Source organism: Monodon monoceros, unplaced genomic scaffold, assembly GCF_005190385.1.
Source record: "Monodon monoceros isolate NGI ecotype Baffin Bay Population unplaced genomic scaffold, NGI_Narwhal_1 Super_Scaffold_3, whole genome shotgun sequence".
In the NCBI taxonomy this organism is placed as follows: Eukaryota; Metazoa; Chordata; class Mammalia; order Artiodactyla; family Monodontidae; genus Monodon; species Monodon monoceros.
The window spans coordinates 63,550,642-63,565,654 of NW_021703780.1; the positions used below are offsets into that span (position 1 = coordinate 63,550,642).

General features: G+C 57.9%; 2 protein-coding genes across 13 annotated transcripts; both read right to left on the minus strand.

Annotated features, from left to right (window-relative positions):
• Positions 1–1,335: 1,335 nt before the first annotated feature.
• Positions 1,336–2,221, minus strand: TMEM89 (transmembrane protein 89). Its single transcript, XM_029241639.1, has 2 exons — positions 1,921–2,221; positions 1,336–1,543 (listed from the first exon to the last, which is right to left on the minus strand). Exons 1-2 carry the CDS (start codon positions 2,212–2,214, stop codon positions 1,358–1,360), a joined length of 480 nt encoding a protein of 159 aa, XP_029097472.1. The 5' UTR covers positions 2,215–2,221; the 3' UTR covers positions 1,336–1,357.
• Positions 2,222–4,561: 2,340 nt separating this feature from the next.
• SLC26A6 (solute carrier family 26 member 6) lies at positions 4,562–14,614 on the minus strand. 12 transcript variants are annotated; one of them, XM_029243359.1, is made up of 21 exons: positions 14,532–14,614; positions 13,573–13,679; positions 12,524–12,682; positions 12,302–12,441; positions 11,951–12,061; positions 11,239–11,402; positions 10,877–11,041; positions 10,647–10,799; positions 10,249–10,331; positions 10,017–10,164; positions 9,631–9,744; positions 9,382–9,459; positions 8,954–9,049; positions 8,756–8,862; positions 8,518–8,587; positions 7,447–7,539; positions 7,257–7,361; positions 6,826–6,918; positions 5,838–6,017; positions 5,183–5,319; positions 4,562–4,959 (listed from the first exon to the last, which is right to left on the minus strand). In XM_029243359.1, exons 3-21 carry the CDS (start codon positions 12,640–12,642, stop codon positions 4,650–4,652), a joined length of 2,466 nt encoding a protein of 821 aa, XP_029099192.1. In that variant the 5' UTR covers positions 12,643–12,682; positions 13,573–13,679; positions 14,532–14,614; the 3' UTR covers positions 4,562–4,649. The 12 variants fall into 12 exon arrangements, with proteins under 12 accessions (XP_029099192.1, XP_029099188.1, XP_029099190.1 ...); XM_029243362.1 differs by lacking the exon at positions 13,573–13,679 and adding an exon at positions 5,575–5,629 and having other exon boundaries at positions 4,704–4,959; positions 14,532–14,603; XM_029243363.1 differs by lacking the exon at positions 13,573–13,679 and adding an exon at positions 5,575–5,629 and having other exon boundaries at positions 4,708–4,959; positions 5,838–6,014; positions 14,532–14,554.
• Between the last annotated feature and the right edge of the window lie 399 nt (positions 14,615–15,013).

Below are 15,013 nucleotides of genomic sequence, written 5' to 3' on the forward strand. Positions count from 1 at the left end.
GGGAGAATGTGCCCTTTGTCATTCAGTTTATTGGCAGAAGTTAGATCATAGTGGTTGAAGGACTGAGGTTTCTGTTTTCTTGCTGCCTATCACCCAAGGGTCATTCCCAGCTTCTAGAGGCCATCTGAATTCCTTGGATCTTTGGGTGGTGGAAGATCTCTTCTACCACCTTCAAAGCCAGCAGCAGAGGATTATTAGTACCTCTCACACTTTGAATCCGACCAACTCTCCTGCCCTCCTCTTCCACTTTTAAGGGCTCATGAAATTACACTGGGCCCACCAAAATAATCCAGAATAATCTTCCCATTTTAATGTCTTTAACTTAATTCCATCTGCAAAATCCTCTTTGCCATGGACTGTAAAATATTCACAGACTTCAAGGACATCTTGAGGGCCATTATCCTGCCTACCACAGCCTCCCTAGGAGACACCAACTCCTGTCTCTTCCCAGCCTGCCCTCTCCTGTGTTCCAGAATTCCTTCTTTTCCTTGAAATCCTGACCATCTTATGGTTCATGGAAGAGGTCAAGGTCTCTTTCCCCACCTGGCCCTTGTATGTGCTTATCCTTCTGACTGGAGCACTCTCCCCCTCCTCTCATCACCCCACTCACCCTTCAGGTCCCAGCAGTCAGCCCACACCTGCCCTACTCCAACTGGCTCAGCACAACTCTCTGCAGAGGAATTGAGTTTTTGAGTCTGCTTCATCACCACCTCTACCCTCCCCTATTTGTGAGTGGGTGAGGGAGGAGCCTGTTCTGTTCATCAGCAGATCCTGATGCCTATGGTAGAAGGAAGGGAGGAAGCAGGTGAGGGCCCCTTTGGGGAGGTTCAGCCCTCATCCCACTTCCAGGGGCTTTAGAGCAAGGGCCACTTAGGTGCCAAAGCATGTTTGAGATGTCACAAAGATGAAGGCAGCCAGGGCCCTCCCTCTACCCCCAGCCCCAGCTCAGGCCCCACAGGCTCAACCAGGAGCCCTAGCTCCTGACTCAGCCAGGTGGTCACCTCTGGGCTGCCCTCTCTGGACCACCCACATCTGCCCTGATGGCCAAGTCTTCTCCCACCACACTGGGGGCCCCTGAGGAGCCCCAGAGGAGCAGTTGTATTTATGAGTGGGATCCCTAGAGAGGAGGGGTCAGTTGGTGTGGGCAATGGAGCAGGGTGAGCCAGCCTGGGCCCCACCTGCCCAGCCATCGATGGGCACCGAGGCCTCGATGGGTGTGCTGGCTCTAAAAGTAGAAAAGGGGCACAGGGTCCAGACAGGCCTGGAGAGAATAAGACACACAGACCTGAGCCTGGCCCAGAGCCTCAGGCCATCCCCGCCCCAACAAGCCACCAGGCAAAGAGAGGAGTATGTTGGGTCACCCGCTCTGGGCAGGAGTCCCCTTTATTTGGGTTCGCTGCTGGGAGGCTAGACGCTGCAGATGGCCCTCAATATGGACCAGGAGGGCATCCAGCATATGCAGGACCCCAAGGAGTAGGGCACGGTCTGAGATCGGGGCCCGTCGTTTCCAGGGTGCACAGGGGTTAGCCGTCACCTGCGGATGCTGAGGATAGGACCAAAAGGCAGGAGTGAGAACAGAGGAACAGGACAGAGGTGTGGTGGGAAAGGGGACTTAGGGTGATGGAGGATCGCGGAGCGTCTGTTGTGGCCTAGTATGGTCATGGGGCCCATGGAGGCTGGATGAGGAATAGGGATATTAAAGAGGGAGGATGGGGCAGGGTACTACCCATGGGAAATGGCCAGGGACTGTTGGGTGTGGACAGATGTAGGGACGCTGGGGTGTGAGTGATGGGGCAGGGGCAGGGGGAGGGGTAGCAGGAGGCCCAGAAGACATGAGTGGGAGGATGGGTAGAGAATTATGAGCTCATTGGGTATGAACAGAAGTAGGAGGCTGTGGGGACAGAGCAGTGCCATGCTCACCTCACTCTTAGTGGCCTGTGAGCGCCGCCGTTGCATCACCGCACGGCTGAGCATCAGCATCATGGTAGTGGCGACGGTGACCCCAGCCACTGGGTAGATGCGGTTCACCCCCAGGGCCATCCAATGGCCAGGACACCCCAGGATGCCCTTGCAACCCTCCAGGCTGTTTGGCTGGCACCCCCAGGGCTGTAAGTCCAGCCCCACCTGGTACCACAGGGGCCGTGACCAGGTGTGGGTGCGGACAGGCATTGCTAGCAGAAGCAGCCATGGCAGGAAGGACTGTGCGTGCAGCATGACTGCTGCCAGTACTAGGGGCCGGAACCTGGGCGCCTGGCAACGGGCAAACACTCCTCCCCCAGGGGCAGGTGAGGCAGTAGGTTCCAGCTGGGCCCATGGCTTTCAGGAGGGGTGGCCTGGCCAGAAAATATGGGGCGGGGTGGGTGGGGCGGGATTCCAGGGCAGGGAGGAGGGCAGGCTTGGGGCCCAGGAATGAAAGAATGCCTCCTTCCCCCTCTCCCTCCTCCTCATCTAATATACATCTAATATGCTCTCCACCAGTGGCAGCACCAACCCCAGGCCAACCAAGCTAAGCACACACAGCTGCTCCCTGCTCCCCTATGCCCAGACTCAGCCCCGTGGTCCACATCGCAGCACAGTGAGCACTCAAAAATGTGGGTGCGCACTCTGAATAAAGCCTGAAGGCTCACCCTGGCCTGTGAGGTGCTCTGTGCTCTGGTCTCCCCTCCTGCCTCTTGTAGGCCTCCCTGGTGTTCCTTGAACACACCTGCTGTTCCCTACACTAGGAGCACTGTCCTAGAAAGAGAACTCTCACAGCTGCATTTCAGCTCAAGTGTCACCTGCTCCCTGAGTCTCCCTCCCATGACCATCCTGGGTAACACAGTCCCTTCTCTTTCACGTGACCCTGTTTTATTTATTTATTTGGCCGCATTGTGGCATGTGGGATCTTAGTTCCCCGACCAGGGATTGAATCCATGCGCCCTGCAATGGAAGCGCAGAGTCTTAACCACTGGACTGCCAGGGAATTCCTGACCCTGTTTCATTTTCTTCAAAGCATTTCCAAGTACAGGTATACCTTGGAGATACTGTGCTTTGGTTCTAGACCACCACAATAAAGCGAGTTGCACAAATTTTTCAGTTTCCCGGTGCATATAAAAGTTATGTTTACACTACACTGTAGTCTATTAAGCGTGCAGTAGCATTATGTCTAAAAAAAAGTACATACCTTAATTTAAAAAAACACTTTATTGCTAAAAATTGCTAACCATCATCTGAGCCTTCAGCGAGTCACAGTAGTAACATCAAAGATCACTGATCACAGATCCTCCTAACAAATAATAATGAAAAAGTTTGAAATACTTTGAGAATTACCACAATGTGACAGCGACATGCAGTGAGCAAATGATGTTGGAAAAATGGCACCAAAAGACTTGATTGACTCAGGGTTGCCATAAACTTTCAATTTGTAAAAAACACAGTATCGGTGAAGTGCAATAAAACAAGGTCTGCCTGTATCTGCAAGTTCACGTTTGAGGTTTACCTTCCACTCCAGTACATAGGATCACTTAACCAGTATTTACCAAGCACTTCCTTGTGCCCGGCGCTGTTCCTGGTGTCTGGAGGCAGTGTGACAAAGGGCCCTGACTTCCTGGGCAAGGTTTTGGGGGTGGGGAAAGGACAGATGATTTGCGAACACAGAGCAGGGCAGTGACACAGGCCAGGGTAGAAACAGCCAGGCAAGGGGTGCCTCTGTGACTTGCAGGGCAGGACAGCCTCTGTCCACTGGTCCAGCACAGAGCCCAGGACCTGGTCGGGACCTGCGAATGGCAGGCTCACTTGTTTCGGCAGGTGACGTGAGCCCAGCACTGTTGCAAGCTGTTTGTGGCATTTACTCATTTAATACTCATTGAGGAACCCATGAAGTGGGCACTATTACCATTCCTGCTCTCCTGATGAGGATACGGAGGCCTAGAAAGGTTCGACCCCCCCACCCTGGCCTCCAGTCACTCAGTATTAGCTGGCGTGAAGGCCCATTGCTGCCCACTGGGCCACATGCCCAGATGCTGGTGTTTTATGGTAGAAATCAACACGTGGTTCTTGGCTGACGGTGACCTGCAAAGCCCAGGTGATCTAATTATACAAATAAGCATTTTTCCCAGGTAAATCAATCATGCACATTCTTTCCTTTCTTTTCTTTTCTTTTTTTTTTTCTTCTGGTTGCACCATGCTGCTTGTGGGATCTTAGTTCCCCAACCAGGGATCGATCGAACCCTCACCCTTGACAGTGAAAGCGTTGAGTCCTAATCACTAGACTGCCAGGGAATTCCCATATTCTTACTTCTCAGTGCAGACCGGCAACACCTGTGAATACCCTGTGCTTCCTCAGCTGGTTGCTCAGGTGTTCACACCACACCCTCCAGGGGCTGCCCAGTAGCGCCAGGCCTGCCCTGCACCTCATCAGGGGTCCCTGAGAACAGGTCATTCCTGAGAAGCAGCTCTGATTACAGCTGAGGACACAGGTGCCGAGGGCTGTGCCTGGCTGGGGAGGAACTTGGACCTGGGACGCCCCCCTCCCTGGGCCTAGCCCCGAAGCTCTCCCTCCTGCTCCACACTCCCCCTGCCTGACCCTGCCCTCCCCGAACTTTCCCCCCAGCTTCCAACCCCAATTCCCATTTTGGGGCACAAGAAGGGTCAGGAGCCAGGGCTATGGACTATACCCTTGCCCCTGCCAAGGCCCCACCAAGCCACAGCAGAGCCTGGCATTGGGCAAACAAATCTTTATTCCTGAGGCTAAAAACATGCATGCTCCTCCAACTTGGCCAGTGCCTTATCCCAGGCCTAGAGCACTGAACTTGGAGTCCCAGAACCTCCATCCCTGAGTTATGTGCGTGCGTATGGAGGGGACTCCTGGGTGACATCTGGAGGCAGCCCAGGGGTAGGGGGTCCTCACGGGTAACCGGTCGCAACCTCCAGAGGTGGGCAGTCTCAGGCAGGGTGGCAGCACGGTCAGAGTTTGGTAACCTGGGCAGGGAGAGGAGGAGAGGCTCCTGTCAGTTTCTGAAGGACACGTACTACCCCCTCCCCCGGGAGCAGCTTCCTCTAAAGGCAGGAGGGGAAGGCAGTGGATCCACTGGGGGCAGAGCTAGTCAGAGCCATCCAGGAAGGGTGGACTTCCTGGAAATGGGGTCAGGATGGGACAAGCAGTAGATAAACAAAAAGAGCTCAGCAACAGAGGTCAGCTCACCAAAACAGGGTTGACGGGGCTGGACCTTGGGTGTTGGAGTGCAAAGATGACAGCATCGTGGACAGAGGCAAAGAGATGCTGCTTGGTGATAGATGCATCGAAGAAGTGCCCCGCCTCAAGCTGCGTGACCACGGGAGCTGTAGGCAAGGAGTTGGTCTCCCCTGACCCGCAGAACCCCCAGGAACACCCAGGCACTGGCGGAATGTCACCCTGACCACCACCCCTGAGGCTTATAGCTAAACCCCAACTCTTGACCCTTGACCCCTCCCTCCCAGGACACCTCTGACCTCCAGTTTCAGAGAAAGACTTTTTCCTTGTGCTGCCTGGCAGATTCTTTGGCCAGAATCCCCACCCCCTCCCAGGACTGCTCTTGCTGTGTCCACCCCACGCACAGTGGCAGGCGGCCATGTACACCTCCACCTCGATCTCCCGGAAGTCACGGAAAATCTGCAGCAGAAAAGGGGGCCAGACTCAGAGGGAGGCTCAGGGGCTCCGAAGGGGGACTTGGGCAGGCTGGGGGGGAAGGGAGTTCAGAGGGGGAGCTCAGAGGGTTGGGGGTTAGGCTCAGAGGGCTCTTGGAGCTAGTTATGGGGTCAGGGCTGAAGGGCCTTGTCCTCCCCCAAGGCCCTTCTTAGGGGTGCCCCCAGCCCCTTACATTCTTCAGGCTCTTGAGACACACAGTGTCCACGAAGGAAAGGGAGCTCAGGTCCAGGATGAGGCTGTGGAAATCTGGCTGAGGCAGGCCCAGGGTCTTCAGTGAGGACGTGTCTGGGGCCTTGGCATCTTCTTGACCCCTGGCTGCTGTATCCTCTAGCTCAGTCCCTGCGCTCACCTGCTGGGAAACCAGACACACTGCAAGGGCCGCCCACGGTGGGTGAAGGCAGGGAACATACACAGACGTGCAGAGACACACAGGATCAGACGTGTAAACGGCCACGTATATGGGGCATGCAGTGGACACATGAGGATATGGAGACAGGGAGCCTGTATGTAAAGACAGGAGAGACACATGGGGACACACAGGGGAGGGTGCCCAGACTCCGGGAGTACACACAGACACGCATCTACTGCTCTGTTACTTCCTGGGCCCATACTTAATAGGGACACTTAAGAAGGAAGGGCATCAGAGACCACACCCCATCCTCAGTTAGCCAGAGTGACTGACTGAGGATGGGGACAAACCAAAAGAGACACACGGACACACGCGCACACACAGATATCCTGGCACACTGCCTGAGTCTTTTTTGTGGGGAGGGGGGCGCCGCACGGCATGTGAAACTTCCCTGACCAGGGATGGAACCCATGGCCCCTGCACTGGGAGCGTAGAGTCTTAACCACTGGCCTGCCAGGGAAGTCCTGCCTGAGACTCTAATTGAGATTCAGTCCCCTTTGATCCCAGATTTTTCCCACATGCCCAATCCCTTCCCTCTGCCCATGAATACAGACTGCAGGGTCTTGTAGAATTCACAAATTCAAGTTCTTTGGCTAGGCCTCAGATTACAGACCAGAGAGCCACAAGCAGAACTCTATGGCATATCACTAGAGATCTCCCTGTAGAGCATCTGATCCATCACTCCACTCCACACATGGGCACTCTCATCCCTGCAGCTCATGGTTGGCCCCTCTCCCACCTCCAGCCTCACCTTGGCCTTGGAGCCCTCCACATCGTTGCTCTCAATGTCTGTGACACTGGTGTTGACATTGATGGAAATGGAAGTGCCCTTGGAGGCGGCAGCCTAGGCCAGGAAAGAGGTGTCCCAGCTGTCATATGACAACCAGGCCACACAGGCCTGGTGTCGTCCCCTGGCTTTGGGCAGGCAGGTGGACTAGGAGCTGAAGCTTGGGACCCAGGGCAGCCAGGCTGAAGGCTGTGGGGTTCTGCTACTTTGGAAAGAGGACTGTGATGGTTAATGCCACCATTGGTTTAGGAGGCAGGAGAAAAACAAGACTGCCCGCAGAACCCTGACCTGCAGGGTCACTGGGGGCATCAGGGAGAGAGGAGGAGGGATGAAGAATGAGGGTGAGAAGCCAGGAGGCTGGGAGAAAGGCCGGGTGGGGTCAGAAGGGCCCCTGCCTGTTTCGGGAGCTTATTCTCTTTCTGAAGTCGCTTCAGCTTTAGCTCCTGCTTCCTGAGCAGTTTCTTCTTCTGGGAGATGAGGTGGTCCACGTTCACACCGCACTAGAGCAAAGGGCAGGGCAGGGGATGTGGACACTGGGGAGGTGAGAGACCCTCTGCCCCTCCCCCTGTGGACCCCAGGCCTCACCCTCTGCTTCAGCATGTCACTGTAGAGCTCAGCGTTGGCAAAGTACATGGTGGCCGAGGAGCGGAAGACCTTCACACCCGGGACCTCCCTGGCCTGGGGATAGGTCAGGTTGGGGGTGGCTGAGCCCTCGTCCCTCCTAGCTGCATCTTGCTCTCTTTCTTTCCTCCCCTGTGTACCCCGGTACCTGCCATCATCAACCCTCTGCTTCCCAGCCAACAGAGGCCCAGTCTGTAGGCCATGCCCTCCCAGGAGCTGGTGGGGTCATCCTGACCCCTCAGCTGGGCCTGTCAGAGCTGCTGCTTCTTCCTCCAGGGCATCCTGAACCTCTCCCACCCCATCTCCCCTGTCCTTCTGCCAATACCCAGGCCAGGTTTCAATGGCTCTTAGCTTCCGCTTGGGTCTCCAACCCCAGCACTGGGGTCTGTTTTCTGTATGTGGACAGAGAGACCCTCTTCAACTGCCAGCCCAGCCAAGCCTTCCCCGGGTCCCACCCCGCTCATGACACTCCAGGTCTCTGCTCGGCCTTTGGGCCTGAACAATGTCCCTGTGCCACCCCCCACCTCCCTTTCCATCCAGCTGAGCTTCTCCACTCATGTCCTTCCCTCACTCTGCCTCATCATACTATGCTCAGCCTTCAAGGCTCCATCAGGGAAAATGAGCTCATTTTATCCCAGAGCCCCCACTTTTGTTCCCAGGGCTTGACATGAGACTTCTCAGGAGGTAAAGGACGGAGATTCAGTAACCCCACTGATCAGGTCAGCAAAGAGTCTCCCCTACATCCTCGTGCCCCAGATCCTACCCCTCTACATTCCTGACCCAGGGCTACTCTGCAGGATGGGGCTTGTACTGCTGCCTCTAAGACAGACTCCTCCCCCAGGCCCTAAGGCCCATACTCTTGAGTATGGGGGTCAGAGACCCAAATTCCTCCCTTGAAATTCCAAGGACCAAAGCAGCCTTAGCGCCCCACCCCCGTGTCCTTGCCAAGTACGCAAGGACCTGATAAGGGATGGCCCCGTCTGCCTCTGTCCTACCCCATCCACGCCATCCTCTGGCTTAGCCCCTGCCACTCACTTCCGAGTACTCTGCCACATCTCTGTAAATATCTGTGTCTGGCACCTGCCCCAGGACAGCGTAGTGGGGCCTGTGAAAGAGAGAGTGTGAAAAGAGGGGGGCATTAAGAGAGGGGGCAATGAGGGGGTTCTAAGGAGCCTTGGGTCACCCCCCAAGATGTGGGAAAGCTGGGGGAAACCAAAGTGGACCTCACTCCCTCACCAGCTGGAATGAGGGGGGAACCAAAGGGGTGACTCACAGCTGTGTGCGGACCACCACAAGCAGCAGGGAGAAGACTACCGCAACTGCCAGGCCAAGGTCCAGGTTCAGCAGGATGGTGGCCACAAAGGTCACCAGCCAGATAAGCTAAAAACAGAAGGGTAGTAGTCAACAGAGTCTAGAAGGGTCACTGGGGCTGAAGGCCCTGACCCCACCCCTGGGCTCCCAGGCCTCTCACCAGATCCACTCGATTTGCCTTCCAGAGGGAGCATATGTCGGTGAACTGCATCAACATGCCCTTCAGGTTCACAATGATGACAGCAGCCAGGACTGCCTGCGGGAGGGGGAGGGTCACCAGGAGCTACTGAGAGGTGCAGGATGCTGACAACCCTGACCACCTGGCATGAGCCAGACTGTTCTCAAGCACCTGGGTATGACCCCGAATGACACTAACAACCTCCTGCCCCCGAACCTAACAACTTGGGTCTGACTCTCAAAGGTTCTTACCCCTGACTGTCGACTCCAAATCTCAACCAGAGATCTCAAGCTTGAAAAACAGGGCATGACCCTGTATCCCTCCCCTTCACCCAGGCCCTGACTGACTGATCTGAGTCCCTGGCCTGGCCAAGGCCCTCAAGCCTGGCTGGGTACGGGATGGCAGCTCACCTTGGGCAGGTCTTGGAAGAGTTCTCCAAGTTTGACGATGATAATGAGGATGAAGAGGGAGGAGATGGCTCCAGCCACCTGTACAGTGGGAGTGAACGGGCAGATGAGTGGGCTGGAGTGTAAGGGAGAAGAAGGCGAGAGCAGGGGGGAAGGGGGAGTAGGGGGGAGGGGGGAAAGCAGGGGGTAGGACCACCCAGGCAAAGCAGTGTGTGTGTAGATGCACACCTGCAGCCCACACCTGCAGCCCACCTGTGTGTTGCCCCCGGTGCTCTCCTGTACCAGGCTCCGAGACATAGAGCAGCTCACAGGGAAGCACTGAAAGATGCCCCCGATGAGGTTACTGAGGCCAAGTGCCACCAGCTCCTGAGGGGGGTAGTGCAGGTGTCAGGACACATCACTAGCAGTGCGTGGTCACTGTGTCCAGGCCTATGCATCCCCAACCTCCATCCGCACTCAGTAGCCCCCAAAGACTTGGCCACTGTCCCATGTGTCCTGCTCTCCCACCCTCAGTCCCCCATGTGGCCCCAGCACATCTGTTTGCTGTTTCCCTGTCTCCCACCTGATACTCCATCCCCCCAAGCCCTGGGGTCTCTGTACACCTGCCCGCTCCGTGTCCCACATCCCATTCCCCAGACCTGGTTGCTGTCCACCCGGTAGCCATGCCTCAGGGCGAAGATCTTCCCCAGCGAGATGGCAATGGCGAAACCAACCACAGCGATGGCGAAGGCATTTCCCACAAGCCTTGCGAACAGCTGGGGGCTGGGGGCCACTGGGGGCACCAGCCTGTGAGGGGCATCTGTGAGGCCAAAGGAATGTTGTGGCCCTGGCCACCCAACCCTCCCTGACCTGACAGGGGCCGGAGCTCACCCTGCAGGGATTTTGCCCACGACATCCACCCCAAATCTGTGCTGCAGTCCCACGCCGTAGGAGATGCCTGTGGCCCCGATGAGCTGCAGGGAGAGGACAGAGTCAGGGGAGGTAGGTGCTGGCACCACCATTAAGGGGGATGGAGAAATTACTTTGGGCGTAAAGAGAGAGGCCTGAAGCGAAACCTTCAGAGGGGTGGGCAGAAGTCAGCGATAGGGTAAAAGATGGACACCACCATTTTGGGGAAAGGGAGATGCTGTCAGGGGCTGTCGGCTGTGGTCCCCCCAGTCCTCAGTGCCCACGCCAACTAGTCTTTAACTATCTGGGGGACGCCCACACAGCAGGGACTCCTCACTTGCCCTTCCCCCTGCCCCCCTCCCCCCCACCAGAATTCAAACCGTGAGCAGCTCCCCGGGGAGCGGCATGGGCAGTTGTCGCCGCAGCTTGTCATTGAACAGCTTCACCAGCACGAGAACCACCCCTGCCACAACTGCGGTGACCATGGTGCCGACCACAGTCTGGGGCAGCTTCCAGCAGACCTCCAGTACTGTCTGAGGGGAGGGGGGGTCACAGCCAGCACTCAAGGTCCTGGGCCCACCCACCCTTCCCTCCTCCCACCCTCACTCACATAGATGAGGGACAGTGGCCTAGAGCGGCTGCTCAGATGGAGGCCAAACACATACTTGAGCTGCGAGACGAAGACCTGCACAGACGCGGCTGTGGTATAGGCTCGGACCAGAGGCTCTGACAGATAGGTGACCACAAAGCCGAAATGGACCAGGCCCAGCCCCACCTGTGGGGTACACAGGGCAGTCAGGGGAGGAGAGGGTCCTAGGGGTGGCCGGAGCAGAGCCCAGGGCAGGTGGGAGCAGAGGGGGATGAGTGATGATGATGAGGAAGATGGTGATGGCCAGACACTCAGGGGACCTGGCAAATGGGGTGAGGGGTGGGTCTGGCAGTCAGGGGCCTGTACTCCTGACTGCTCCGCACCTGGAAGAGGCCAACAAGGACACTGAGTGTGGAGGCCACCTGCACCCGAGCAGCATCTCTGGCCGCCACATCAACAGTGGAGTTCGAGGCCTGCAGGAAGGCTTCATCTGGAGCCAGTGATTCTGTCACACTGCCCACCATCACGGACATGACAGCAAAGGTGCCTACAGGGGCAGATCAGGGTGGTCTGAAGGGGAGGGGGCACTGCCCTGCCCTGGAGTCCTGGTCTTAAGGGAGAGGCCAGGAGACACCCAGTTCTAGACCAATATCCTTAGACTTGCTGTGCAAATAGAGGCAGCGCTAGCAGTCAGGTATGAACTCTAAGTTCAAAGGCTCTTGAGCGTGGCTAGAAATGTTGGCCCTGCATCATCTACCTTGTCCCACCAGTATCCACTGGCTCAGGACCACTCCCCCTGTGAAAAGTGGAATGGGGAAGGGGGCATGGCCTGCCTCAGGCTCTCAGGTCTGTGCCAAGTCTGGGCCCCTTGAGATGCTTCACCCACCCATATCCTCCTGGGCCAGGGCCTCTAGGTAACCTGAATCTGTCTCCACGGTCAGAGGCCCAGTCCTGCCTGGAATGACCCTTGGGCCAGTCTCCCACTGGCCCGGCGTCGATGCCTCCCTCCCTGTTCCCTGCCTTTCCTTGCCCTGCTCAGCCCTCCCTCACCCTGTCCTCCGTGGGGAATGTGGGCATCCTCCTGGCTCCACTCACCCACGGAGATGTGCCGGGAAGTGCCGAACAGGAAATAGATAAAGACAGGATAGAAGGAGCTGTAGAGGCCAAACACGGGGGGCAGTCCAGCCAGGAGGGCATAGGCCAGGCCTGGAGGTGGAATGGTAGCAATGTAGACTTGGAGGCCAGGGTCTTGAAAGGATGAGGAAATCCCAGCCCTGGGTCATGGGCCATAGTTCCAGGGGCAGGGATCTTGTTTCTGGCTTTTGGCGGAGGGGTGGGGGAAGGCGGGGGCAGGCAGTGGTTCACAGATTACAGGCCAGGGCCTTGAAGGGTCGGGGTTATCATCCAAGGGTTAAGGGTACAGTCTCCAGGTCAAGGGTGGCTCACCCTGTGGTAGCTGCATAATGGCCACACTCAGGCCAGACAACAAGTCACCCAGAAGCCAGTCACGCACAGGATACTGGGGTAGCCAGGCCAAAACTGGGAAGTACTGGAGCAGAAGGGCTCGGGCCCGAGCATGGGAGCACCTGGGGACACAAGGGTAGGTATCACAGACAGGGGCTACCTGAGTCCTGCCAGTGCCCCCAGTCCCCCCGACCTCAGCCTTACCGAAACCAGGTTCGCCATTGGAGGGTCCCAGTTGCTGAGCTCCGGCTCCCCAGCTCCTCCAGCTGTTCTTGGTTCAGCAGTGGCCGCTCCACATGGTAATCTCGCCTCCTCAGCTCCATTGCCTGCGTTGTGGACAGCAGTGCCTGTGTGTCCCTCTGTCTGGGTGGTGAGGCCAGAGACACAGTGAGGGCACTCCTGGCCCAACCTCCCCTAGACCTCCACCTGGGACCACAGAGTCACCCACCTGACTTTTCTAGGTCCCAAGATCTAGGTAGGTCCAACCCCCCAGCTGGCTCCTGCAGGCCCTATGCCCAGGCCCAGGCAGTACCTGAACTTTGGCTGGTGGAAGACTCTTGCTGGGCCAAAGTCTCCCACAAAGAGGCAGCAGGATGAACACAAGCCACACTTCAGTCCAGCCCTGAGTGTTCACCAATCTAGGTTCCAGGCTGACTGTCCCTCCCAGCCCCCTCCCCCCAGCCCCAACTCTTCTCCAGCCAATCCCAGTCCAGTCCGAGTCCTTATCCAGCTGCCCCACGAGCCCAGCGCATGCTGTCTGAGAGCACACGCAAAGAAGGAATCCAGCAAACCAGGCAAGTCTCTCTTCACATGAGAAGGCTCTATGAGAAGGAAAGTGTTGGGGCTAAGATTGCCCCCGGGCCTCCAGCCACAGGGTCCAGGTTGTAGACCTGGACAAGCTCAGGCCTAATCTGGGAAAGCCAGGGGATGGCTCTCACCGGGAGGGAGAGTTTTCCCCCTGGAAAGAGAAGCCCCCATTTCAAGGGGGGACAATCTCACCTGGGAATAGATCTCCAGGAGGATCTCGCCTAAGGAGAAGCTCTCACCTGACAGGAAAGTTTTCACCAGCTAGGTAAGTTCTGTCCTGGGGAGAAACTCTGATCTGCCCAGTGGCTACCACCTGATTAAGGGAAAAGGTCTCACTTGGGAATAGGAGATCTGGAGGGGAAGGGGGGACAGTTCTTACCTGGGGGAAGCTGTCCCAAAAATAGTTCTCACTTGGGAATAGGAGCTCTTGGAGGGGGAGCGCTTACCTGGGGGAAAGCTTTCACTAGCAGGGAAAGTTTTCACCTGCCAGGAAGGTTCTCGTCTGGAGAGTATTCTCACCTAAGGGAAGCTCTGACCTGGGGGAGGCTCCCACCTGTAATGGGAGAAAACTCTCACCTGGGAATGGATCTCAGAGGGGGTAATCTTACCTGGAGGGAAGCTCTCCCCTGCCGGGAAAGGCTTCACCTGTCAGGAAAGTTCTGATCTGTGAGAAGCTCTGACCTACGGTGAGGTTCCCACCCGAGGGGCAGGAGCTCACCTGGAAAGGGCCCCTAACCTGGATGTCCCCGTTGGAGGATGGAGTGGAGTGGGTGCAGGGACGATCCTCAGAGACTCTTGGCATTGCCGGCTCACAGAGATCTTTGAGCCCCGTGGCCCCTCCTCTGTGAGTCACTCGAGGTCTTTAAGGGCTCCCACTGCCGCCACCCCTCCCCCTCCCCCCGTCGAACCCGTGCTTGGAGGGAGGGGCTTAGATCCTTGACCCCTCCCTCTAGTAGGGCCCAGCGGCCAGAAGGGCCGGAGCGCACATTCCCGGACCAGTTGCATCCCTGGGTGGACCCAGGCCCCGGCTATGGACACTCTAGCAGCCACGTCCCGGGCCCCAACGCGCCGCACCGGCGCACCTCCTGGGCCGAGGCTCCTCTGCACACAGCCGCCGGGAGGCGGCCCCCGCTAGCCCTCGGACGGCGCTCGAGCGGCTTTCCGCACAGCCCGCAGGGGCTGGGGTCGCGCCGGCTCCCGCCCCATCCCTCGCTACGGTTGGGCAGCCGCCTGCAGAAAATCGACAAAGCGGTAAACCGAGGCGCGGCAGGCGGGAAATGCCTGCTCGGGACTCGGCGGTACCCCTTCCGAGCTAACCCAAGCCGGTCGCCTGCTCGGGGGCCAAGGGGTGGCCCGCGCCTCGTGGACTCGAACACTGGGAACCGGGGCCGCGCCCTGCACTCACCCCGGTGCTTCCGACAGCCCCATGGCGGGTGGGCAAACCGAGAGGCGGTAGTCCTCACAGCTGGAGCGAGAGGCCGCTGCGGCCCGAAAGGCGGGGCCGGGACGGGGGCGAGGCCTGAGGCGCGCTCCCAGGGGCCAATCCCCGGGCAGGACGGGGAAGGCTTGGGCCAGTCAGCGTGCCGGGGCGGAGCCTAAGGGGCGGTCTCCCGGCGCTGAGAACCCTGAGGAGGGAGATTTAACCCCTTCCTCCCCCTGTGGCTTGGCTTGTGCTCCCCCTCGTGGCCCGCCTAGCTCTCCTGCCTGAGCCGGTTGTTATCGCAGAAGTGGGACTAAGGACCCGAGCTGGCCTGGCCGTAGCCACGGCCCCAGGTCCCTGAGTAGGGTGGGGCCGATACTACCAGGTCCCGGCTTCTTGCGGAGGGTCCCCGCGGGACGCGGAGCAGGATGTCTAGGGTTGTGGCTGGTGACCAGAGCCTTATCTCT

Bases quoted from the DNA above. Each gene is read 5' to 3' on its own strand.
- SLC26A6 (XM_029243352.1), bottom strand. From the start codon at position 14,554: ATGGGGCTGTCGGAAGCACCGGG. The intron at 11,403-11,950 runs GTGAGTGGAGCC...CTGCCCCTGTAG, and splicing joins TTCCCGGCACATCTCCGTGG to GCACCTTTGCTGTCATGTCC. The intron at 10,165-10,248 runs GTGAGCTCCGGC...TGCCCCTCACAG, and splicing joins GTGGGCAAAATCCCTGCAGG to GCTGGTGCCCCCAGTGGCCC.
- TMEM89 (XM_029241639.1), bottom strand. From the start codon at position 2,214: ATGCTGCACGCACAGTCCTTCCTGCCATGGCTGCTTCTGCTAGCAATG. The intron at 1,544-1,920 runs GTGAGCATGGCA...TCCTATCCTCAG, and splicing joins CACAGGCCACTAAGAGTGAG to CATCCGCAGGTGACGGCTAA.